The sequence below is a fragment of the Doryrhamphus excisus genome, chromosome 2, assembly GCF_030265055.1.
Source record: "Doryrhamphus excisus isolate RoL2022-K1 chromosome 2, RoL_Dexc_1.0, whole genome shotgun sequence".
Classification (NCBI taxonomy): Eukaryota; Metazoa; Chordata; class Actinopteri; order Syngnathiformes; family Syngnathidae; genus Doryrhamphus; species Doryrhamphus excisus.
In genome coordinates, this window is record NC_080467.1 from 16076997 (window position 1) to 16101265 (window position 24269).

Here is a 24269-nt window from a genome sequence, read left to right on the forward strand (position 1 = left end):
ACAAAAGAAAAAATGGCGCCTGCTGGAGGTCTGCGCTCTCCAAGTACTTTTATAGTTACCAATTTAGTATTATATTACATAATACAAATTATGGTAATATGAATTATATATATATATATATATATATATATATATATATATATATATATATATATATATATATATATATATAATTTTTTTGGTTTGTTTTTTTAATACATTAAATATACATATATATTATTCATTCATTTTCTATCGCTTTTCCTCACGAGGGTCGCGAGGGTGCTGGAGCCTATCCCAGCTATCTTCGGGCGAGAGGCGGGGTACACCCTGGACTGGTTGCCAGCCAATCACAATTTGGAGTCGCCAATTAACCTAGCATGTTTTTTTGGAATGTGGGAGGAAACCGGAGAACCCGGAGAAAACCCACGCATGCATGGGGAAAACATGCAAACTGCACACAGAGATGGCCGATGGTGGAATTGAACCCTGGTCTCCTAGCTGTGAGGTCTGCTCGCTAACCACTCGACCGCTGTGCAGCCCACGTATATATTAAATATAATTAAAATAAAACTGTAATTTAATATATAATATATATGATATTAATATACATATTACATATAATTAAAATATAAAATATAATACATTAAAGACAAACAAATACCATTTTTTTTAAAAATTAATAATATTGTCATGCAAAGTAGTGATTCTTCCTATTCACAATAATGTGCATGTTTAATATCTGGCGTATGGTGTTTACCCTGATTTTAATGCCCGCCATGGCTTCCCGGTGCGGATCAATAGTGCCTGTATCACCTCTGCAATACAAACTAAACGACCGTCAGTTACATCCTTCCTGTTACCCTGACAACATCCACGTATATGTGACAGGGTACTGATGTTATGCAGTACACTGCAGTAACATTACCATCTCTCTCTCTGTGCATTTGTGTCAAGAAAATAATGGTTCACTTCTGTGGTAGTCTTACACATGTGCACCAATCGCCGCCATTGGGTCATCAGAAAGAGTCCCAGCGAATGCTTGGGACATTAATTTGTGCAACAAAGCTTGCTTTTTTATGCTCTATTTTGAGAGATGGCATCAATAATTACTGGTCTTTTCTCCCTGCATACTGTACAATACATGTCATTAGTTATTTGCCACGCGGGCTGAACCCATTAAAGCACATTAATGTTTCATTGGCCCATAAGCACACTTGATATCTCTTGTCATGCAGAAAACCTACAGTATAAGGAAAAGCCATGCAGCTGCTCCTGAGATCCAATTAAGATACTGTAATGGCTTTGTTACTACTCCTGTGAAGGACGATGTCCTTCAGATAAGAAATAATCATAAAAAAATCACTCAGTACTAAAACTTCAAGTATAAAGTGTTGGCATTGGTATCAGTAATACTGGTATCAAATTGAGACTATTACATTGTTGTATTTGTATTGTATATACAATATATTGAAATGTCCTGTATTTACATGCTTACATTGTTGTATTTGCATTGTACTGTATATTGTATGTAAGGCAAAACCACTCAGTAATATTGAAACATTTCAAGTACAGTAAGTATTGGTAAAATTTCAAATATAAAGTATTGGTATCTACAATCCTGGTTCTGTATTTACTTCGTATCGAATCGATACCACAATTTGCAGGATCACTTACCCTCAAGAGGCGGCACGGCGGTCGAGTGGTTAGCGCGAGGACCTCACAGCTAGGAGACCAGGGTTCAATTCCACCCTCGGCCATCTCCGTGTGGAGTTTGCATGTTCTCCCCGTGCATGCGTGGGTTTTCTCCGGGTACTCCGGTTTCCTCCCACATTCCAAAAACATGCTAGGTTAATTAGCAACTCCAAATTGTCCATAGGTATGAATGTGAGTGTGATTGGTTGTTTGTCTATATGTGCCCTGTGATTGGCTGGCGATTGACCAGTCCAGGGTGTACCCCGCCTCTCGCCCGAAGACAGCTGGGATAGGCTCCAGCACCCCCGTGACCCTCGTGAGGAAAAAGCGGTAGAAAATGAATGAATGAATGAATGAACTTACCCTCAAGAGTTCCAGTGGTGATTTTACATCAAGTGTGCCAGCAGATGGTGCCGTTTTTCTTTCTGTTGGATATGTACAGTATTTGCTATTTAATACAGAAAATGACTAATAAATGTTGTGTATTAAGCACATCCCATATGCCAATGTGTTAAATGACCAGGAAAAAGTGATAGCTGACACTAATGAAGCATCATTGGTCATTATTGGTGTCGCCTTGGTCACAATAAAAGTACATAAATGCCATGTTTGAGCCAAATCACTTGCATTCATGGATGTTTAAGTTGTAAAGAAAAAATGCCTTTAGACAAAGCTCTGGGTGTTCCCAAAGAAAGGCTGAGGGCTCCAAGGGGAACCAAAGTGCCCCGCCCCGTGGCAGTAAATCTACAGGCATCATCATCATGCAAACATGAAGCTCTCTTGCAGTGACGATGACACATGTTGGCTGTCTTCTGTTAGTTATTGGCATTGTGCCATCGGGATATGCTAAATATTACTGATGTGTTACTTGGCTTCAAAGTACAACACAACATGTATCTCTGAACTTTCAAAGAAGAAAATAACTTCTCCATATTTTCCCTTTTTTTTACTAGAGAGACCATAATTTGAAGCTTTGAATGTCATTATAATGACATGCAATGGTGATGATCAGAAATGTAGTGTTGCAATATTTGCCTGCATTTCTGGGGGTAGAGAGAGTGGCTATTAATATAAATAGGATATGAACGTTAACAAAGATGGAAACGGGGAAAGAGAAGCTTGACTGCATGGTGGGTAATCCCCCTTAGTCTAGGCCTGTGAGGGAAGAGGAGGAAAACAACTTTAGGGAGGATTCAGGGCAAGCCTAAGCCTGCTCTAAACTTCATTCAATAAGTAGACTTTAGCCAGCTTAAAGTCATTTCAATAATGAAATGCCTATTTCATATATTTTCTTCTTAGTTTCACCAGGGTCTTAGGTGTGCTGGAGCCTAGCCCAGCCAACAACTCCTATAGCAATTTCTGGGTAAAACGCCTGCAAAATCAGGCATCTCAAAAAGGCCCTCAAGATTCCGGGCGGACTGGTAAAGGTCTGTCAATGTTTAAAAATCACATTGAATATAAGCAATTTTGATTTGGGTGGCTAATAAGTTGATACTTGAAATACGTAGATGGCCAGTGGGGTGACTATTGACTGTAGGGGTGTTACTTCATGACTGGAGGGCTCTAATAACATTCATTCATTTTCTACCGTCTTTTCCTCACGAGGGTCGCGGGGGTGCTGGAGCCTATCCCAGCTGTCTTCGGGCGTGAGGCGGGGTACACCCTGGACTGGTCGCCAGCCAATCACAGGGCACATATAGACAAACAACCATTCACACTCACATTCATACCTATGGACAATTTGGAGTCGCCAATTAACCTAGCATGTTTTTGGAGGAAACCCACGCATGCACAGGGAGAACATGCAAACTCCACACAGAGATGACCGAGGGTGGAATTGAACCCTGGTCTCCTAGCTGTGAGGTCTAACCACTAGCCTGCCGTGCCGCCCCTTCTAATAACATTAATTCATTCATTTTCTACTGCTTTTTCCTCACGAGGGTCGCAAGAGGGTGCTGGAGCCTATCCCAGCTGTCTTTGGGCGAGAGGCGGGGTACACCCTAGACTGGTCGCCAGCCAATCACAGGGCACATATAGACAAACAACCATTCACACTCACATTCATACCTATGGACAATTTGGAGTCGCCAATTAACCTAGCATGTTTTTGGAATGTGGGAGGAAACCAGAGTACCCGGAGAAAACCCACGCATGCACGGGGGAGAACATGCAAACTCCACACAGAGATGGCCGAGGGTGGAATTGAACCCTGGTCTCCTAACTGTGAGGTCTGCGCGCTAACCACTAGACCGCCATGCCGCCCTATGTAAATCTCCAGTGATTTTTAAAAACAACTGAGTGCACAAATCTAATCGAAGCAGGGTTCAAAGTTGACATCCAAACATATGCAAACATCCCCATGTGGCTAACTTCCAGTAGCATTTTAGCCTGACATTGTTATCCATTTCTGTGGGTAAAACCTCAAATGTTATGGAGTGTATACGTTTTTTGGGACACTTTGTATATGCTCATGCTGAAAGCTCCATTTCCATGAATAACTCTCTGCTCTTTCTCTCACCATTCTGTCCCACACCCCTTCCTCTTTTTCCCTTCCTCCATCCAACCATTCACTTCCATTCTCATCCCCTCTCTCTCTCTCTCCCCTCCTCTTTATTGGGCTCTGCTGTCCACATTTAGGACAGTCAGCAGTGTGTTGCCAGTCTGTGAGCTGGAGAGACACTCAGACGACAAACTTAAAGAAGAACTTATCTTCTTTTAAAGAAAAAAAAATTTAAATAAATGAACTCAAGAAGGGTCGCAATGCTTTCATTCTACCTTTTGGCTTTAGCTGGTGAGTCTTTTTTTTTGTTTGTTTTTTGCATGAGGATATGTTTCTGTTAATGCCAGTGTGTGTGATTCATACTTGCCGTCCCCCCCTCTCTCTCGTTTCAAGCCGCCATCCGAGCCCACACGGCATTGTTGCCGGGTTCCTGCAACTTTGAGGCCGACACCTGCGGTTACACGTCAGATGCAGACTTTACCACCTGGACCCTACACGAAGACGGTAAGGGGACACTTATTGTACATATGTGTCACATATGCATTATCATTTGCAGACATTTGCCATTCTGAGATGTTTACCTGCTGCATTTTTGATAGGGATTTTCTCTTAGCTGACACTTTTAAATCTAGTGAGAAGGATCACATCCACATCTGGTCTCCATTGGCTCCAACATCCTTGAACATCTGGACTCAGTGAAAGAGCACATTTAGGCAATTCTCAATTCAGTCCAGTCCCGAAGAGAGCTGTGAACAATCACATCAACATCGTGACAGTATTTGTTTATATGAAGGGATGAAAGCTTGTATCCATTCTCATGTAAGAATATGACCAATCATATCCTTTCATAAACATTTGCCACTTTTCCACCAATATTTTACTCCTGTATTATTACCGTCTATGGAGATTCCAAGGAGTTGTTTGGGGCTGACCAAGTCTTGGTCCAAGAAATGAATACTTGGTCGTTCCAGTATGAAGTGAAGGAAAGTTTGGACTTTCTCATTGGATGTCTTCACTTCTTGGAGACAAGAGTGGAGTACCTCTTAGGATGAGATCCTGCCCAAGTGGAGGAGTCTATGTACTTTGAGATCTTGAAAGGATGGAAGTGATGTGGACTGTGCATCACAATTTTCCGGTTCCTGCCGTCACCTACGGTCTTGAGTTTTTGGCTAGTCCAAAAAGACAAAGCAACCAAAAATGGAGGGAATCCTGGACGCAGGTGATGATTATGAGGTAGCGTCACTCTCCTCAGGTCACTTGTATGACCTCATCACCGGATGCCTTTTATGGTCATGCCCAGGACCCAGTCTTTTCACAATAGTCAAAAAGCCCCTTGTTACTGTAGGATTCTTGACACGTCTTAGGTTGCTGCCCCCCCATCCAACCGGAAGAAGCATATTTGTGTCCTTATCGTGTAAAGAAGCTATTACCTGTACAGGCAGTAGCTACCATTTTTGTCTTCTATTTCAGGACATTTTGTTGCCGTAGATTCTGTTTTGAACAACGACTCGGACAAAAGTACAGATGTGACAGGTATCTTGTTGAGTCCGGTTCTGGAGCAGAGCGAGTGGAGCTGCCTGAGGCTGGTCTACCAAATCAGCGGCTCAGGAAGCCTGCAGGTCCTGCAGCGCTTGGAGGGACAGAGTTTTGACAGGCCGCTGTGGAGTAGCCAAGAACCGTCAGACAGCTGGGTGATTGCAAGCATGGACCTGCACAACAGGACTGAGCCTTCCAGGGTAAAATTCATGTTATAGAAGTTTAAGCTTGACCCTTGATAAATATTAGTTTTCTAACAACGGTTTTTCCATAGCACCGTATAGACTATAGAATTAAACAGCATGATAAAGCACAGCTAAAGTCCTTAATTACACATAATAACAAACACTCCTGCAGTGACATATTGATGTAGTTAAAGGTTAAGCAGAAGTAGGTCAACATGCAGGGAGTAATTATGATACAAAGTGTGAGAACAGTAGAGCTCGTGTTTATACCGGTACGCAGAGGTGGCTCCGGATTTGACAAGGTCACGACCGACGAGATGGCGAACCATGTCTGTGCAAAGATGGGCCCCCTTAGCGCATAAACATTAAGTAACTTGCAGGGCAGACAATGGAGAAGAGAAATTTTCACTGAAAATATCCACCCTAAGTCGGTGATAATTAAACGAATATGAAATAATTCTAAACGTTCTGATGAAAAAATGCAAACTATGAAAAACAAAGCAAGCATTTCATTGACTGGCTGCATAAAGCAGGGATCTACTGTACTGTACGTTGTCTGACCTTTGATATAATCGCTCTCATTGGATGACATCATCCCATAGGAACATGTGTTGTCTATCAGGTTGTCATTGAAGGTAAACCTGGGCGGATGGCTGGGAGCAGCGTGGCCATATTTGAGATCCACATCAGCCCCGGATACTGCCTGGGTCGGTGATGTCACTCCTTCTTCACTCACACACCCTAAGACCCCTCAGACTTATTCAATCAGTCTATCAATCACACTGTAGTTACATTTAGTATGTTGCACAGATGCCTGACTGGCACTTCATTTTGAACTATGACCCCAATCAGTATGACAGGTGTAATGCGTTCTCTACATCTGGTTCTTCTCAGCACTCAGCTGGAAGTCATTTACACATAGACCAGCTTTAAAGTGGTCCACCATCATTATCATCATCCCATCATGGAAAGAGATGTAGATTCATTACACAGGAGCCCAAAAGAACACACAAAAAAAGTGATCATGGATTGTTTGACGTTTGTGCATGTAGAGTGTGACTATGAGGAAACTCACCTGTGTGGATACAACAACCAGTGGAATGCGAATGTAAACTGGTACGTGGGAAGTGGTGGCGGGGGCCAGCTGCTTCACAACAATCTGCCAGACGACCACACAAACAACAACAAGACAGGTGAGTAGTACTTTTTCAAGTCAAGATTAAATGTATATTCTGTGTGAACGTCAGGTTTACCAGTACAGTAGAGCCCTGTTTTTTTGTGAAAACGGGGAAAATCCACAAGTAATTGATACACCTTTCTGATTTTGGATCAACATTGGCAATAAAAGTGGCTGCCATTGTCATTAGACAAGGTTCAACTCCAGAACCCTCCCCATCACTCTTCAATTGCCATTGTTCACTCGCAACTAGGGTTGGGAATTATTTGAGTTTGAACAATTCTGGGGCGGCACGGCGGTCGAGTGGTTAGCGTGCAGACCTCACAGCTAGGAGACCAGGGTTCAATTCCACCCTCTGCCATCTCTTGCATGTTCTCCCTGTGCATGCGTGGGTTTTCTCCGGGTACTCCGGTTATTCCAAAAACATGCTAGGTTAATTAGCGACTCCAAATTGTCCATAGGTATGAATGTGAGTGTGAATGGTTGTTTGTCTATATGTGCCTTGTGATTGGCTGGCGACCAGTCCAGGGTGTACCCCGCCTCTCGCCCAAAGACAGCTGAGATAGGCTCCAGCACCCCCCCCCCCCAGCGACCCTCGTGAGGAAAAGCGGTAGAAAATGAATGAATGAACAATTCTGGTTCTGATACCTCAGTACGATTCTGGTTCCTACCAAGTGCTTTTTCTACCAAGAGGTAGGGTCATAAAAGTTTATATGGTTTAAATGAAGGCGCGAATGGATGGAGTGTCTGAACTTCTCTAGGAACTGTTAATAATAATAATAATAATAATAACAAATTACATTGCACTTATCCTTTCAGGATCATTTATCTCTAGCATTCTTTAAATCTGCAACTCACATGTATTTGATCACGTTTGTTCTTTGGCCAACATCTGCCACTTCCAAATATAGTAAAATGGCTTGATTTCATTTGCTATTATGTGAGCAACAGGAAATTTACTCCATCCCTTTTCAACTGGTTGAGTTGAACCCAAAACCGTCAGTGACAAAACAAAGCTGGCCGTTGCCTTGGTTCCTTTGGGGGTCCCAAGTCATAGTAGTCATGTCTGTGACAATAAAGTGCGTTATTGGTTGGGAAAATCTGAACTGCAGTTAAGATTTGACCAAGGTAAAGTTGTGGTGTCTTTGAGTGGCAAAAAGCAGTCCTTCTATATTTGCATACAAGCTTCATTGTCATCTGGGAGCATGCTGTTGTTGACTAGAAACTAGAAGATTGTAGATTTTGAACGTTGTACATTTGTTGGTTGTTGACTAGAAACTAGAAGATTGTAGATTTTGAACGTTGTTGATTTGTTGGTTGTTGACTAGAAACTAGAAGTTTGTAGATTTTGAACGTTGTCGATTTGTTGGTTGTTGACTAGAAACTAGAAGATTATAGATTTGTTGGTTGTTGACTAGAAACTAAAAGATTGTAGATTTTGAACGTTGTAGATCTGTTGGTTGTTGACTAGAAACTAGAAGATTGTAGATTTTGAACGTTGTAGATTTGTTGGTTGTTGACTAGAAACTAGAAGATTGTAGCTTCGGGCGAGAGGCGGGGTACACCCTGGACTGGTCGCCAGCCAATCACAGGGCACATATAGACACAAACAACCATTCACACTCACATTCATACTTATGGACAATTTAAGGAATTATTAAAGAGCAATTTAGCCACTGGGAATAATAATTTAACAACATTCTCTTTGGTCCATAGGTCACTTTATGTACGTGGACTCCATCTACTCCAAAACGTTCAAAGAAGTGGCAAAACTGGTGTCTCCGATGACCACCGTCCCCATGTCTGGCTGCTTGACGTTTCACTATCAGCGCACTGACGAAGGAGGGAACCTCTTCTCAGTTTACACTCGAGACCGACTGGGTCAGTACCAAGAGCTGTGGAGGGTGGAGCCAAGGAATACAAGCGAGTTTAGCGGGACAAACAGAGAGTGGATACCTGTGCAGGTGGACCTCAGGGCTCCTTACTCCGTGCAGGTAAATACGTAACATAACATGACACATGTTGCATACTACATGCAAAGTGAAATATGTGGCAGTTGTAGTAGTGTAATAATGGCTGACTGCACCGAAGGACATTGGACTCAGAGGTCAGAATTTGCGGCAATTGAGGCAAACAGGAGCTTTCCTCTGAAGCTACATTTGGACTATTGATCATTTTCCAGGCCACAAGATGTCCCTGCTTGGGAGAAATACTTTCAAAGTACCCAAGAACCTCTGAGCAAGGAGAATGCCCAGTGGAACACACAATGGTTGCCTCCAAATACTTGCTATGGTTTGATTTGGACAGCAAAGCATGAATACATTGCTAACTCAGTTTTTGTTATAAAATTGTTCCAGTTATGACAAAAAGTAAACTTCTTTCATCGTTTGTGATCATTGTCATTAGCTTCATTTACTCTTTCTTCGCCAGGAAGGATCTTGCATGCTCCTTGGAGCACCCAAGGTGAACTAGTATGTTACATGTAAAATTGTACGATGTACAAAAACTGATATTTTAACAAATAGACTGTAATTGGCTGGCGAACAGTCTCACCCGAAGATAGCTGGGATAGGCTCCAGCATGCCCGCGACCCTCGTGAAGATAAGCGGTATAGAAAATGGATGGATGGATGGGTTTTTTTTCTACCAACACCAGGGCATTCGAAAACAGTAAGCTGGGCAATAGAAACAATAGATGGATAGTAATGTTGTTTGTCATGCCCTTTAGGTGGTTTTCGAGGTGGCCTTCAATAGCCCAAGAGGTGGGCACGTTGCACTTGATGACATTTCATTTTCACCGGAGTTCTGCAGCTCTGACACAGGTGAGCTCAATCACTCACTGCTTCAGGTTCCAGTGACGTGCGGTTGCTAGTCCTGTGCAGGCCTCAACAATTAACCGCTTCTACCGGATATCCATTTGCATCGTTTTATCCTTTACTTTTATATTTTTCATCATGACACAGAGCATCCTCTGACCGCACGTCACTGTCAATTTCATCCAGTCATAGTCTCATAAATAATGTACATAAATGTGTCCAAGAAGGCACATGTACAAGCCCATCTGAGGTTTTCCACTGAAAGCTCAGAAGGCTTCAGAGGATGTGATGCAGTCACATGAAACTAAAATTGAAGTCTTTGGCATCAACTCGACTCAAAGAAAATACCATCTCTACTGTCAAACACGGGAATATTTTTGCTTTGAGGCTGTTGCTCTGCTAATGGTACTGAAGGACCTCAGTCACTGAGAGGTTGATGAAAGGGATATCATTTTGGATGGGAACGTCCTGGAACACTGAAGATGCGTCACAGATAGCTCTTCCAGCATCACAATAACCCAAAACACAACATGCTTGGCCAACAAAGAAACACATTACGATCCTGGTGTGGTCTAACCAAGTCTGCAGATTGTAAATCTCATAGAAAATCAGTGGAAGGAGCTGACAGATGGAGTTGCTAAGCAACCGTCTTGAATATCTTCAGAGCAACAGAACAACCCTAGTGACCGATGAAAGGAAAAGTGTGATGTGATCCACCATTCAGGGACTTCTTGACCTTGCGTCTTCAGAGCCACATTATCAACCCTCATCTGACATATCTTTTTTTTTTTTCCACAGAGCCAACCTTTGATCCCTCCATCGCCAACTGTGACTTTGAGTCAGGTTTCTGCCAGTACACCCAAGACCAAAAGATGGGATCGTTGTGGAGGAGGGTGTGTGTGAAGCCTAATATATTTAGGAACGGGGACCACACATCAGGAGCAGGTTGTATGTCTTTTTTTTTCTCTTCATAGGTATGAATGTCGGCACGGCGGTCTAGTGGTTAGCGCGCAGACCTCACAGCTAGGAGACCAGGGTTCAATTCCACCCTCGGCCATCTCTGTGTGGAGTTTGCATGTTCTCCCCGTGCATGCGTGGGTTTTCTCCGGGTACTCCGGTTTCCTCCCACCTTCCAAAAACATGCTAGGCTAATTGGCGACTCCAAATTGTCCATAGGTATGAATGTGAGTGTGAATGGTTGTTTGTCTATATGGGCCCTGTGATTGGCTGGCGACCAGTCCAGGGTGTACCCTGCCTCTCACCCGAAGACAGCTGGCATGGGCTCCAGCACCCCCCGCGACCCTCGTGAGGATAAGCGGTAGAAAATGAATGATTTTTAGTTTTGTTTAGTTTTTTTTAGTTGCATTGTATTTGTTAATTGTATTTGATGTCAGAGGTTATTCCGGTCCAAAGATTGTTGTTTCATTTTATTTATTTTTTTTATTTATTTATTTTAATTTTTTATAGCAGGTTGTATTTCAAGTTAACTGTCATTCTGATAGATGTAACTCAATGAATGTTACTTGTCATCTTATCATAGCTTGGCTCTGAGCGGAACTCGCCAAGGTGCTTGAGAGAACTAAACTGAACGAAACTGAACGGCTGAGAAAATAAAATAAATACAATTGTCTTGTTTATCATGGTTAATTGGTTCCAGACAGCGATTCAATATTAGTACATTGAATATTTTCATAGTTAAGAGTAAAGAAAACTGCCGTTTTTTTATCATTATTAGAGACCTGTAGACATGATATAACACCCCTATGGTCACCTTTACACTCCTGTTAATCTTTGTTTACACCACATTGCGTAACTCTTATCCAGGCTACAGATCCCAGGAGAAAATGTCAATAGAAAAGAGAAGGGGTGGGTTCTGGAGCTGAATCTAATCCGAACCGTATCTGGGCAATAATGTATTTTCCTTAATTTCTTAGTAAATTCATGAATGGTGACTCAATTGTTTTCTTTTTACTTTCAGGCAATTTCTTGTTGGCTCATTCCCAGCTGGGCACAGAGTCCAGCTACATGAGTCGCTTAGTGGGTCCCACACTGGCTGCCAACATGAAGTACTGCCTAAGATTTTACTTCACTCTCAGGGGTGAGAGGCACCTATTTCACATTTTGGCATCGATTATGGATGCATGTATGCGAGTGACTCACCAGCCAAGAAATAAGTGCAGGTTTCAACCACTCGGACCAGGCCCTGGCAGTGTATCTGCAACAGGGCAGCAGCCAGGAGAAGATCTGGACCCAGGGGGAGAAGTCCAGAGGAATATGGATAGCGACAGATGTGACCTTCCACACATCACAACCTGCCAAGGTCAGGACAGAAATTGTCTTAGGGAAATAACCTTTGATCCCAGTCGCGGTTCTGAGCCCCCTTATGTCAACCAACTCATCAATCATGATCTCCATTCTTGTTTTGCCTGCCCATATCTGTGGTGGAAGTCACAAGTTCATGTACAAGCAATGGCTAGTCTGAGTTTCCATTTTGGTGTCATGTCAAAGTCCATCAGCCGGTCCGAGGGACGTCAACATAAACGTGTTATGCTGTATACTGCAGGGGTGTTTGGCAGATCAGATGTGGCCTTAGGATCCCTGGTATATTGTACATCAGGGGTCTCAAACTCAATTTACTTGGGGGCCATTGGAACTCGGGTCTGGGTGAGACTGGGCCGTCTCAGGTTTTCCAAAAAAAAAAAACGCATTTATTAAAAACAAAAAAAATTAAAAAACTTTGGTTCCAATTTTCTACAAGAAAAGCTCTGATAAAACATTCCACTGTTCTCAAATATCTTCTCAAATAGGGTCTTGAGACACATGCTAACTCGCAAACTAGAGAGCTAGCGACCTAAACGGTAGCCTTCGAGTTATTTCCTTTAAACTTAAATAGCCAAAAACTTACCACTTCCACACAGATAGGGAGGATAACTATTAACAGTTATTTAACCTTTAACATGAACATTAATCAAACGTAATAATTTTTTCTGGGTACATGATACCATACAGCATCCATATCAAACTTGCGCGGGCCGCACTAACATTAAACTTTCATATCAAGGCGGGGGCCTCAAACTAGTGTCCTGCGGGCCACATTTGGCCCGCGGGCCGCGTGTTTGAGACCCCTGCTATTAAGTTTAAGAGAATTTTGTTCCATCCAAGTTTTGATATCAGTTAAGCAGTTGGTGAGGGTGGAGTAGATGTTGGAGTTGATATAAATTATTGTGTGTATCTGCTCTATAGGAGTCCACAACTCAATAAAAAGGGTAGAAAATGAGCGGGGGCCTCAAACTAGTGTCCTGCGGGCCACATGTTTGAGACCCCTGTTGTACATTGATCCCTCGTGGGAGTTTAAAAGTACTGGCAAAGAACCAGGAGAACGTGTGTGTTTTAACAACTGACCTTTGCCATTTAGGTGGTTTTCATCAGCACCTGCAAGAGTCTGTGGGACTGTGGTTCAGTGGCACTGGATGACATCAGCATGAGTCTGGGAGACTGTGAGCTGACAACAGGTAAAACATCTTTCCATGCTTCAGCAGCCTGGAAATATTTACGCCTCATTAGTGAGTCTGTCTTGAGTCTGTCTGTTTATGCAATACTCAACAAAACCAACCAAGTAAGATTCTGATTACATTTTCTTTGTGGTATTAATGACTTTTTCTGCTGCAGGGATGTCCTCATCCCTCCCAGGATGGTGTGACTTTGAAGCGGGTCTGTGTGGTTACACTCAGGACAAGCAGAGTGATGCTGGCGACTGGGAGTGGAGGAGAGGACCTACTCCAACCTCATTCACTGGACCCAGAGGAGACCACACGACCGGACTTGGTGAGACATAGACAAATATGATTAGCCTAGAATGAGAATTCCCTATGAATTAACAAAGCTGTTAATTGATTGACAGGATACTACCTGTACATGGAAGCATCTCCCATGCTTCCGAGCCAGACAGTCCGCCTGCTGTCCCGTCCTCTCAGGGGCTCGAGGGAGCCTCAGTGTCTGTGCTTCTACTACCACATGTACGGCTCAGGAACGGGTCAGCTCAGCGTTCACCTGGAAAAAGACGGAGAAGATGTTTTGTTATGGCAACGAGGAGGCGAGCAGAGCGTCGCCTGGCTGAGGGCTGCGGTGGAGTACCGGAGCGACGGCCAACATCAGGCAAGAATGCAAAAATAACTCACCCACTTTTTTTGGCTGGAGTTTGTCATGTTGCTTTTGAGGCATTAAATGGAGGTTTGCCCGTTTCCATTTGCTCTGAGTCTGAAACTGGAGGAAACCAACTAAAATGACTGTTGCACTGTCCCAGATTGTGTTTGAGGCAACGAGAGGTTCATCAGTCAGGAGTGACATTGCCATTGATGACATCATCTTGGAAAGCGAACCATGTCCAGGTAAATTTCCTGGCAGAATTCACGTCATTTGTCAGCCCCTAGTAGTGTAATGGTACAGCTGCTGCCGTTTTTTTTTTTTTGTTAATTTGTTATGCACTAAAAAGAAATTATTGAACAGTTTGTGGGTTCCCTGTGTTGATGCAATGATGTGGGTTTCAATTGGTTCAGATCTAGGTTCTAGGTGCGTAGTAAACACAGTTGAAGTAAGAGTGTATTTGCTTATTGAGTCTTTGTTTCCATTGCAGCAGCAGAGACGAAAGCCCCTGTGGAAACATTCAACGATATCGAATAGAGGCGATCAACAGCATCAGGCAGCATGCATGAACAGTTTTTTTGTTTGCACATTTGAGGACTCTAAAGCTTTTAGACTGCACACTCAAGCACGCGGTCACAGTTTTGCAGAACAGTTTCCATAGCCCACTATTGTACTTTGTACTGTGCCATAATAAAAACAAAACTGCTATGTTTATTTTCACATTTATATGCATTAGATTAATGCCCAATTAAAGCTACAGTTGTGATTGTGGTAGATTAGGATTATTAATAGTAATCAAAGAAAAGTCAAAGTTTGCATCAGATAAAAACGAATATATACAGATTTATTCAAATCACATACACACACTGTACATTCTATGGAAAAACCTTTGCAATTAATAAAAACCTGATTTGGTCCAAAAGATGGAGGTTACATGACACACGTCCCATCTTTCAGGTATTTCATAGACTCCATCTGCTGTGTCATAGCAAGAACATCCTGAAATCCGGTGCTGAGCCCGGACATATGCTGGAAGTACGCTTCTTTCTCCAACTGCACAGAGAGATTATTCACGCCGGCATCTTTCAAAATAGCCGTCACCTGCAAGAGACGACACAGTCGGGCCAATCATGTGTTTGTCTGTCATCATAAGTCAGTTTGGGAACATGCAGTAGATGGACTGGTAAATTGAGAGCTGTGCTTTCTGGTTCACTTCTCGTGCTGCTTTATGTGCTGCTTGGCTTTTCGGCACCTGTCAGCTGCTTCAGTACTCCCACAAGCCAGCTAATCTGGGTAGGACTCTTCAGCTGGATGGTCGCATTTACCTCTGATGTACACCATCAGGTTTCCGCTATGACTGGCACTGACCACTGTTTTAAAGGCTCACCAAGCATAAAATACAGTAAAACCTTTAAGGTCATAAATCATTTAACGACTGACAAGTGTTTCCCATACATTCATTCATTCATTTGAATGAATGAAATTTGGACTGCCACAGTCGGTATTAACCTGCTGTATGATGCGTTGCTCCACCGCATCTGACATGACCTGGAGGTGGATGGTCCCTGCGATCACGCTGGCTGAATGTCTCCAGAAATGAGGATCTCTGTATGACAAAACTCCTTCAATCTTCTCAATCTGGAAAGACAGCACACTGAATCAGTTGAGTCTTTATCACGATTATAACATTTCGCTGGATGATAATTGTCCTCCAAATTATTGTCAACGCTATTTTGAGACCATTTTTTTTCTTCCGTGCAGTTATTACAAATGGCATAATAATTACATAAGTACACAGCATCAAAAGCAACACACTGGCATTTCTCAAGAGTATTTAACATTGCAACTGGAAAGTCAAGAGCGTTTAAATAAAATAAACATATCAAATTAAATATACCTAAAAACCCCAATGAAAATAAAATTGACCTATGTGAAAAATAAAATTTAATAAATTGGTGAATCAAGTCCATCCATCCATTTTCTATACCGCTTATTCTCATCTGGAGTCTACCCCAGCTGACTTCGGGCAAGATGCGGGGGGTACACCCTGGACTGGTCGCCAGCCAATCACAGGGCACATATAGACAAACAACCATTCACACTCACATTCATACCTATGGGTTATTAAATCTCTACTCAAAATTGTACTTTAATAAATAATGAACATTGTTTATTATTCTGTAAAAGGAACACTATGTAGGGGTGATGGCTGCTGTTGCGTAATGGGGCCGAGTAACGTCAGGCTCGCTTCACGTATGTGGGAAGTGGTGGTGACAATGCCTACCAAGCAAGCGCATGATCAGTTCGTGCCAATGCATATCATTTTCGCTCACAAATTGCATGCTACATGCATAATTTAACTATGTGTAAACAGAATGCAAACAGGGCACAGACGAGTCTTGTGGCATAAATACATAATTAAATGACGGGCATTGCCACAGCAAATTGCAGGACAATGCAGGGCAAAATGACGCTTTACTCCTCACTTGCATCTCTGTGTGCACTCGCCAACAGCCCCGCCTCCACCCACTGGCACAAAGAGACTGAATGACTGGACAGGAGGGTTCACTCACTCCGTTCATTCCGCCATAGAACCAACACACCCAGATGTACAGAGTGAACCCTCTTGTCATCCAGGCTCTTTGGTAGACAGTGAGGAGGCAAACACATGTGCATGCACATGTCAATATATGTAGAACAGCAAAATTAGCAGGTTTGTTTGTATTTATCGTATGGATAATTGCTGGATTGATTATCATAACATGCCTATCTACCACATTTCTAAAACACTTGCTATATTCAAATCTTACAGCTTTTTTGACTTTTCAGTTATTTTGCCATAAAAGTATCCTCACCTTCTCCAGAGCATTGTTCAGGTCCTTCTCGTGCTCAGGGGGGGTTCTCAGCAGAAGAACCTCACAAGCATCCTTTAGCAAAGGTATGACACTGAGAAAGATGAGTGTGGCAATGAAGAGGGAGCAAATAGGATCTGCGATCAACCAGCCAAACTGGCGGATGAGGATGGTGGAGATGATGACGCCGACGCTTCCCAATGTGTCAGCCAGGACATGAAGGAAGACGCCTGAGAGGAACACAGGAGCGTTACATTCAGCTTCCTGGATGCTTTTATATTCAACGTACCCCTCATGTTGGCATTCATGCCCCCTGAGCTGTGGGAATGCCCGTGCCCGCCATGTCCGTGTCCGTGACTGCCATGCCCGTGTCCGCCATGCCCGTGTCCTCCGTGAGTGTGGCCGTGGCCTCCGTGGCTATGGTCGCCATGGGATTGTCCGTGGTGTGAATGGCTGTGATCGTGCGTCGAGCAACTTTTTCCACCGTGGGAGTGAGCGTGGCTGAAAGCGCAGATTCCCACAAGGTTGACCAATAGGCCGCCGACAGACACCGGCTGTAGTAGACACCATGCGGAGGTCAGATTGATTATTAGAGTCAATCACTGTTAGACTCACTCATAGTGTTATAATATGTGCTGTTAAATGTAAACATCACAAGACTGTACTAACAAAGTGATCAAAAGGAATAACAATAATGACACTATTAATACACAGCTTTCAAAAACAATATGAGAATGACAAAATTATAAAACTGATCTCATAACCATGATACTTTCATATCACCACGATTGAGTAGTTGAATATCACTGAAGATGGAAAGCATTTCACTCACAGTCAGCATGTCTGTGTTTATGTTAGGAGGGTCCACTAAACGGGTAACAGACTCCACAAAGACAAAGAAAGCGATGACCATCAGGAAGAGGCCATTGATGAACCCAGAAAGAATTTCGACACGTCCATACCTGAAAATACAACAACAAATCATGACTGAACACAAATACTACTACGGAGTCCCACAATATGTCTCATTGGAGGCAAAAAAAAAACATTTTACCCATAGGAAAAGATCCTGGTAGCTTTCCAACGAGTCATTAGAGCGGCAAACAGGCCGAGGACTAAAGCTGAGCAGTCAAACAACATGTGGAAGCCATCCGAGATCAGTCCGAGACTGTTTGTCCAAACACCATAAAAGAGCTCTACAAAGGTGAAAGCCTGGAACGCAGAAATCGTCACATAAACATATCTTGACAGCAGTGGGTCAACTTCGCTCAGGAAATTCATTTCATAAGAAAAACACACGGACTGGATAAACAGTCAGCAGGACTTTGCTTGTCGTGGTTTATGCGTTCTATGAATCCATACATTGCCCATGAACATTCATTATACTGTACATACCAAGTTGAGACACAGGAAGTAGAAGATCTGTCGTGAGTCGTACTCTTCCAGGATCTGCTTAAGGGAATCTTTGATGAACCGTGGCAGGGACTGAGATGTGTGCTGCAAGGCGTCACCCATGAAGTTGTACAAGGGCGTCCCTTCAGGTGAGTAACCCACCAGGGTGCCCTTTTGACCTTTCTTTGAAGGGGATGAGAGAATACTGGATGCTACAAAGGGAAGAATAAAGGCCGCAACTCTTAATAAAATGAGCACCAACCTCAGATTGTGGACAGTCAGAAGATGCAGTGACAACAGTCTCACGCATAAAATGAGGAAAAAGTGGTAAATTCTGGTTTTCTGACTTTGTTGGGAATTTTTGTGCATGGTGGATCCCCACACATTTACCATTCAATATTCATGGCCCCATCAATTCACAGATTTTTGGACTTCAATTCTATGCCAAAGGGGGGACTGTGAATGACAAGTTTTGGATTTGGCTGACTTGGACGTCATTCCTGCTTCTCGCCATTTATGTTAGTACACATCGTTGCTGTGATTGTGCAGTAGTGGAGTCTGGAATGCACGGCTTGTATCGGAGTACTGGCCAACAAAACCCGATACTCGTTTGTTTGCTGATATCAGAACAATATAAATATTGGCATGGAACACTTCAAGTATGTGCTGATTTTAGACACAACATATAATAATAGTGGCGGCACAGCGGTCGAGTGGTTAGCACGCAGACCTCACAGCTAGGAGACAAGGGTCAATCCCACCCTTGGTCATCTCTGTGTGGAGTTTGCATGTTCTCCCCGTACATGCATGGGTTTTCTCCGGGTTCTCCGGTTTCCTCCCACATTCCAAAAACATGCTAGGTTAATTGGCGACTCCAAATTGTCCATAGGTATGAATGTGAGTGTGAATGGTTGTTTGTCTATATGTTCCCTGCGATTGGCTGGCGACCAGTCTAGGGTGTACCCCGCCGGGTTGGGATAGGCTCCAGCACCCCCGCGACCCTCGTGAGGAAAAGCAGTAGAAAATGAATGAATATAATAATAGTAATAAAAGTAATAGATATCTATATTGATGAACAGATGTGTTGCCAAGTCATTTGTGGTCAGTAGATATGAGGTGTGTTAAGAAGCAGTGTTACAGTGCCATCTACTGACCACTACTACATACTTCACAGTATAATGTATTTGTGAGTGAAGGCAAATAAGTAGCGTCAAATCATTTCCTCTTTAGGTTGTGCCAGATCTATCCATTGAAGTCCAAATAAATTTTTTAAAACACACACACATACATATATATATATATATACATATATATATATATATACATATATATACATATATATATATATAGTAATAGTGACCACATATATATACACATTTTAAATATATATAAAATATTTTTTCTGTATGCGGCACTCCTACCTAATAGGAAAAAGTTTTGTCTCAAATATAGGAAGTAGAAATTCATTCATTAATTCATTTTCTACCGTTTATCCTCACAGGGGTCGGGGGGGTGCTGACACCCTGGACTGGTCACCAGCCAATCACAGGACACATACAGACAAACAACCATTCACACTCACATTCATACCTATGGACAATTTGGAGTGGCCGATTAACCTAGCATGTTTTGGAATGTGGGAGGAAACCGGAGTACCCGGAGAAAACCCACGCATGCACGGGGAGAACATGCCAACTCCACACACAGATGGCTAAGGGTGGAATTGGTCTCGGGTCTCCTCGCTGTGTGGCCTGCACGCTAACCACTCGATTCAGCCCGAAGTAGAAATTAAGAACCCTGTTTCAGGAGCAACTCTATGACTTACACATGATGAAGAAGACAGCACTGACAAGCACCCCTCCAGAGAGTACATGCTCCGTGCTGATCTCGTGTGGCGGTTTGCTCATAGAGCGCAACTGGTCGGTCAATGGGTGGGTCCAGAAGTTGGCGAGAAGCAGGGAACTGGAGAAGAGTGCAATGGCGCCGTAGCGAGCGCACCGCTGCACCTCCATCTTTGCACTGCAGATGGCCTCCACGTAAAACTCGAGGATCACCACAGAGAAGATGATCATGGCAAAGGGCAGGATGAGAGAAGACCATGACTCTACTTTACTCTGCAGACAAAGAGTGAACTTTTATTTTTTTTTTTACAGCTCCAGAAATGCTTTTCTAAAGGAGACTGCACATTAAAGTTCATGTCTGTAAAGTGCTTCAGTGACTGTTAAATCATTTTGCACTTACTTCAGTAGTGGCTGACAGGACTATGACCCAGGGCAGCAGCACCACAGCAGACACCAGGTTGTCAAGGGCATACAGGCGCTTGGATCCACCAAGTTCCACTGAGAGTTTCCTGGAGGCTGTGCGGAAGCCCACTTTCAGGCACAGGGAAACCACCAGAAGCACAACACCACCCTGGTGAGAAGGAGCAGACAACACACTGATTAATTTAAGAAGAAAATAGCCTTGAAAAAAAATAGATGAGAGCAACACTTTGAATAAAATGACTTACTTTGTGATCTGCAACTCCTAAAAATGCAATAGTGGTGTAGAGGAAGTGCGTTAGCGCACTGTCGTGATGTCCTTCAGCTGCCAGGGGTGTCAAGGCTCACACGTGGGAAACAGAAATGTGATAACAAAACATGATGGAATTAAGGATACGATGCTCTGCCATTTTTGCCATGAGATCATCGTTATCAAAGAGGAGTAGGCAGATTACTGCGATGATGAAAAGAGCAGCGCCTCTGGTCTGGAAAACAGATGTTCAACCATCATCATTATACATAGTAGTAAGTGTGCACTAGGACACTGTGCATAAGCTCCATTTGGTACAATCAAAATCATCCTGGGTTCATATGGAGTGAACCCAAAACTGACTAATGCATTTTAGCGGTCAGACCGATGTGTCCAAAGGAATTACAGAAAAGATATATGTAGACAGGGTGGCACGGTGGTCAAGTGGTTAGCACGAAGCCACCCTCGGCCATCTGTGTGTGGAGTTTGCATGTTCTCCCCGTGCATGCGTGGGTTTTGTCCGGGTACTTCAGTTTCCTCCCACATTCCAAAAACATGCTAGGTTAATTGGTGAATTAATTGGTATGAATGTCTATATGTGCCCTGTGATTGGCTGGCGACCAGTCCAGAGTGTACCCCCCCCCTCGCTCGAGGACAGCTTGGATAAGCTCCAGCATCCTTGTAAGGAAAAGCGGTAGAAAACGAATGAATGAATGAATATATGTAGACAAGTACACCTATACACACACTATACAGTATTCACTATAGGGGTGCACTGATCCCAGACCTATAGTGAAAGCCTGTAGAAAGCCGCTTCCAATTTTTTTACAATGAAAAAAGGCTGAGAAATGACTAATAATATAATATAATAATAGGCCGTTGCAGTCCATTTCGTAACACTGTATTTTGTAACACTGGGGTAACAATTTCTTCTACATTGACCACTCAACAGACAGCAGCAGCCTTGCGCCACACTGTTTAACAACAAATCCTCCAAAAAAAGACCCACACCCCACACCTAGTACTCTCTGCAGTTGAGTAAATGCAGGTGCCACTTTGATGTATTTTGAACCCTTAAGATACTAAAACCAGTCCAATGCAAGTTAATACTAGGGATGTAAATTGCTAAGGACTCATACCACTCAGCGCACAGACTGTTTGCCCTCCTACCCTCAGGGAGGCGCTATAGGAGCTTAGGAACAGCTTTTTCCCAACAGCTGTCTCCTTGTTGAACTCTGTCCCCCTTTGCCCACCCCTTCCGCTGATCTATGCCCCCCCCCCATCACTTCATTGCACTATTGTACATATTACTGTAATATCTTGCTGCATTCATAGATCATACTGTTTAAAATTTATATAATCTGCAATAGCCATACTCTAGTCACTTCATTGCAATACTGTACATATTACTGTTATTATATATTGTCACATCCATACTGTTTATAATCTGTATAATCTACAGTAGCCATATTATAGTCATTTATATCCCTGTACATATCCTCACTGTATTATAGTCATAGCCTGTTATATTTTCTTCCATAGATCTGTCCATTTTTTTCTACATTTACTTACTACTAAGGTACTTACTAGTACCTTAGTAGTACTGAAGGTACTTAAGGTACTTAATTGCACTTCTTGTTGGATGCTAACTGCATTTTGTTGCCCTGTACCAGTGACATGAGCAATAACAATAAAGTTGAATCTAATCTAATCTAATCTAAATGAGGGCTATTTACCTTGGATGGTCCTCCTCCTGTGCTGGTAAAAAGGACACCAAGGAGAGCAATCACCACCACATCACTATGCTCAAAAAGTAGTAATGTCCTGAAAAAGAAACACAGAAGCGCTTACTGGCACCATGAAAGGTTTCTGAAAAAGTGCACCAACAAACTCTAAGGTAATTTATGTAGAATGACATGCACATTTACCTCAGAGGTCCACAAAGAGTCAGCCCAAAAAACCCCAGCAGGGATATGATGCAGCTGAAAACAGCATGCTTGAGTAGCTTTATCCACTAGAAATACAACCATTGATAAGAAAATGAGTTAACCATCATGGCGGGACATACATGTCTAATAGCCCAACCTACCTGTCTTTTTGAGATGACTTTTCCAGACGAAAACGGTTTTTGAAAGAAAAGTAAAACAACAGCAGACCTAGGAATAATGGCAGATCATGGTCAACTCCTTGGAAATCTCAAAAAACATCTCAATTGGACGAGCATGAAGTGTCTTTTCCTCTAGCATAGCAATACCTTGGACAATACTCACCCTAGCTTTAATATGAAGATAAACTGGACAATGTGAACAACCTTAAGGATGTCATATGATTCAAATATCCCCAGGGCCTTGAGGATCTTGGAGATCACCAGTAAAATGATGTACTTGGTTAAACTGCAGAGGAAAAGGACAAGGTAATATAACATAAGCATGTCTCTGAGGTATAATGTAATAAAACATTAGGGGAAATCTAACAGGAGGATAATTGTGTTAGTCAACATTAATACTGTACCTAGCATTAGGAACCTCGACCATTCCTAGTTTCCTCCCAGAGAGGACGTTGCTACTGTATTTCTCCTCCATGTTCAGCCGGTTGGCTTTACGTCCCCAAGTGCTCTTTATATCATTACTGCTCTCTACCAAATTAAATTAAACAGTCTCATCTTGGTTTGTAATTTGAATTACATCATAGTCGCGCTTTGTAACTATTGTCGATGCCACACAAAGGTATAAGGAACCCTTCAATGGAGGTTGGATATAAGCTAACTAGCTAGCTAACCATCTGGCATGTCAGGTTATATCTACCCTTTGACACAGTGACGCGTTGTTTTATATGTGTAAACATGGACTACATCTATATCGGATCAATAAATAGCAACCGAGACGCAGCATATTAAAAACAAATACTGACGTATGTCGGGACTAAACACGGAAAGCAAGACTACCGGAAAGCCTTTCGGAAGCTTGCTGTAAACAGTCCACGTCACTTTCTTCTTCCTTTTTGTTTTAATAGCAGGCTAAAACCATGACTTCAAAGCTGCACACCGCCACCTACCGTCTCGGCATTTGAACTACAGCGTATAATGTGGTGGAACCTTTACGTTACATATACGTAACCTATACATTAACTTCTTTAAAAATATTGGGTGGCCGAGTGGTTTTGCTGAAGCCTGTTGCAGCGCGCTCTCACCGGGAAAGGTGCATTAATGTCGGAGGCGCGGTGCGTCGCAGGTGAAGAGAACCACAGTGCTCACTGTCTGGAACACGGTAGTCCCCTCACATTTGGCTTCTGCGCTCCATTGCACCAGTGGTGCCTCTGACATGTGTCCGACAATGAGTGCTCCTCCTCGGCAAGCGAGGTGAGTTCATACACGGTAAGGCTGGAGTCTCCAGCCAGTAGTTCTCCAAAGGCTTTATTCATTTGTTATCAACTCCTATACCCACTAAATTATATTAAGTGTTTATTTGCAGTAGTCAGGAAGTGG

At 42.9% G+C, this 24269-nt stretch overlaps 3 protein-coding genes across 13 annotated transcripts in view; 1 reads left to right on the forward strand and 2 right to left on the reverse strand.

Moving 5' to 3' along the window:
• Positions 1-6225, reverse strand: part of LOC131109891 (amyloid-beta A4 precursor protein-binding family A member 1-like) — a 22150-nt gene extending 15925 nt beyond the window's left edge. For 3 of the 7 annotated variants that reach the window (XM_058062400.1, XM_058062391.1, XM_058062363.1), the window contains exons 1-4: positions 5070-6223; positions 4756-4860; positions 4538-4665; positions 2038-2099 (exon numbers count right to left, since the gene is read on the reverse strand). The gene's annotated coding sequence lies outside the window, so the exon portion shown is untranslated. Of the gene's footprint in view, positions 1-2037; positions 2100-4537; positions 4666-4755 lie in introns of all 7 variants that reach the window. The other 4 variants (XM_058062411.1, XM_058062373.1, XM_058062421.1 and 1 more) reach the window with 3 other exon arrangements.
• The window catches only part of LOC131109935 (MAM domain-containing protein 2-like), a 16545-nt gene extending 1604 nt beyond the window's left edge, over positions 1-14941 (forward strand). The window contains exons 2-16 of one of the 4 annotated variants that reach the window (XM_058062526.1): positions 4312-4465; positions 4568-4678; positions 5645-5910; positions 6518-6602; positions 6948-7088; positions 8789-9066; positions 9800-9893; positions 10686-10832; positions 11866-11985; positions 12068-12207; positions 13303-13399; positions 13557-13712; positions 13789-14042; positions 14191-14275; positions 14521-14941. In XM_058062526.1, the coding sequence (XP_057918509.1) occupies positions 4414-4465; positions 4568-4678; positions 5645-5910; positions 6518-6602; positions 6948-7088; positions 8789-9066; positions 9800-9893; positions 10686-10832; positions 11866-11985; positions 12068-12207; positions 13303-13399; positions 13557-13712; positions 13789-14042; positions 14191-14275; positions 14521-14567 (2073 nt within the window). In that variant the 5' untranslated portion in view covers positions 4312-4413 and the 3' untranslated portion in view covers positions 14568-14941. Of the gene's footprint in view, positions 1-3889; positions 4466-4567; positions 4679-5644; positions 5911-6517; positions 6603-6947; positions 7089-8788; positions 9067-9799; positions 9894-10685; positions 10833-11865; positions 11986-12067; positions 12208-13302; positions 13400-13556; positions 13713-13788; positions 14043-14190; positions 14455-14520 lie in introns of those variants that run through there. The other 3 variants (XM_058062535.1, XM_058062508.1, XM_058062516.1) reach the window with 3 other exon arrangements.
• On the reverse strand, positions 14854-24181 carry slc30a5 (solute carrier family 30 member 5). Of its 2 annotated transcripts, none has more exons than XM_058062497.1 (16): positions 23975-24181; positions 23056-23178; positions 22875-22941; positions 22714-22799; positions 22522-22609; positions 20933-21020; positions 20784-20860; positions 20516-20686; positions 20100-20388; positions 18278-18486; positions 17937-18094; positions 17715-17844; positions 17172-17436; positions 16886-17112; positions 15540-15668; positions 14854-15131 (listed from the first exon to the last, which is right to left on the reverse strand). In XM_058062497.1, exons 1-16 carry the CDS (start codon positions 23986-23988, stop codon positions 14961-14963), a joined length of 2292 nt encoding a protein of 763 aa, XP_057918480.1. In that variant the 5' UTR covers positions 23989-24181; the 3' UTR covers positions 14854-14960. The 2 variants fall into 2 exon arrangements, with proteins under 2 accessions (XP_057918480.1, XP_057918470.1); XM_058062487.1 differs by lacking the exon at positions 23975-24181 and adding an exon at positions 23297-23881.
• Between the last annotated feature and the right edge of the window lie 88 nt (positions 24182-24269).

What these genes read in the sequence shown, in the direction of transcription:
- slc30a5 (XM_058062487.1), bottom strand. Translation starts at nt 23,367, where the DNA reads ATGGAGGAGAAATACAGTAGCAACGTCCTCTCTGGGAGGAAACTAGGA. An exon ending in TGCTGTCTTCTTCATCATGT is followed by an intron (nt 18,487 to 20,099) that starts GTAAGTCATAGA and finishes TTCCCTTTGTAG; the next exon opens with CATCCAGTATTCTCTCATCC. An exon ending in ACTTCCTGTGTCTCAACTTG is followed by an intron (nt 18,095 to 18,277) that starts GTATGTACAGTA and finishes TCTGCGTTCCAG; the next exon opens with GCTTTCACCTTTGTAGAGCT.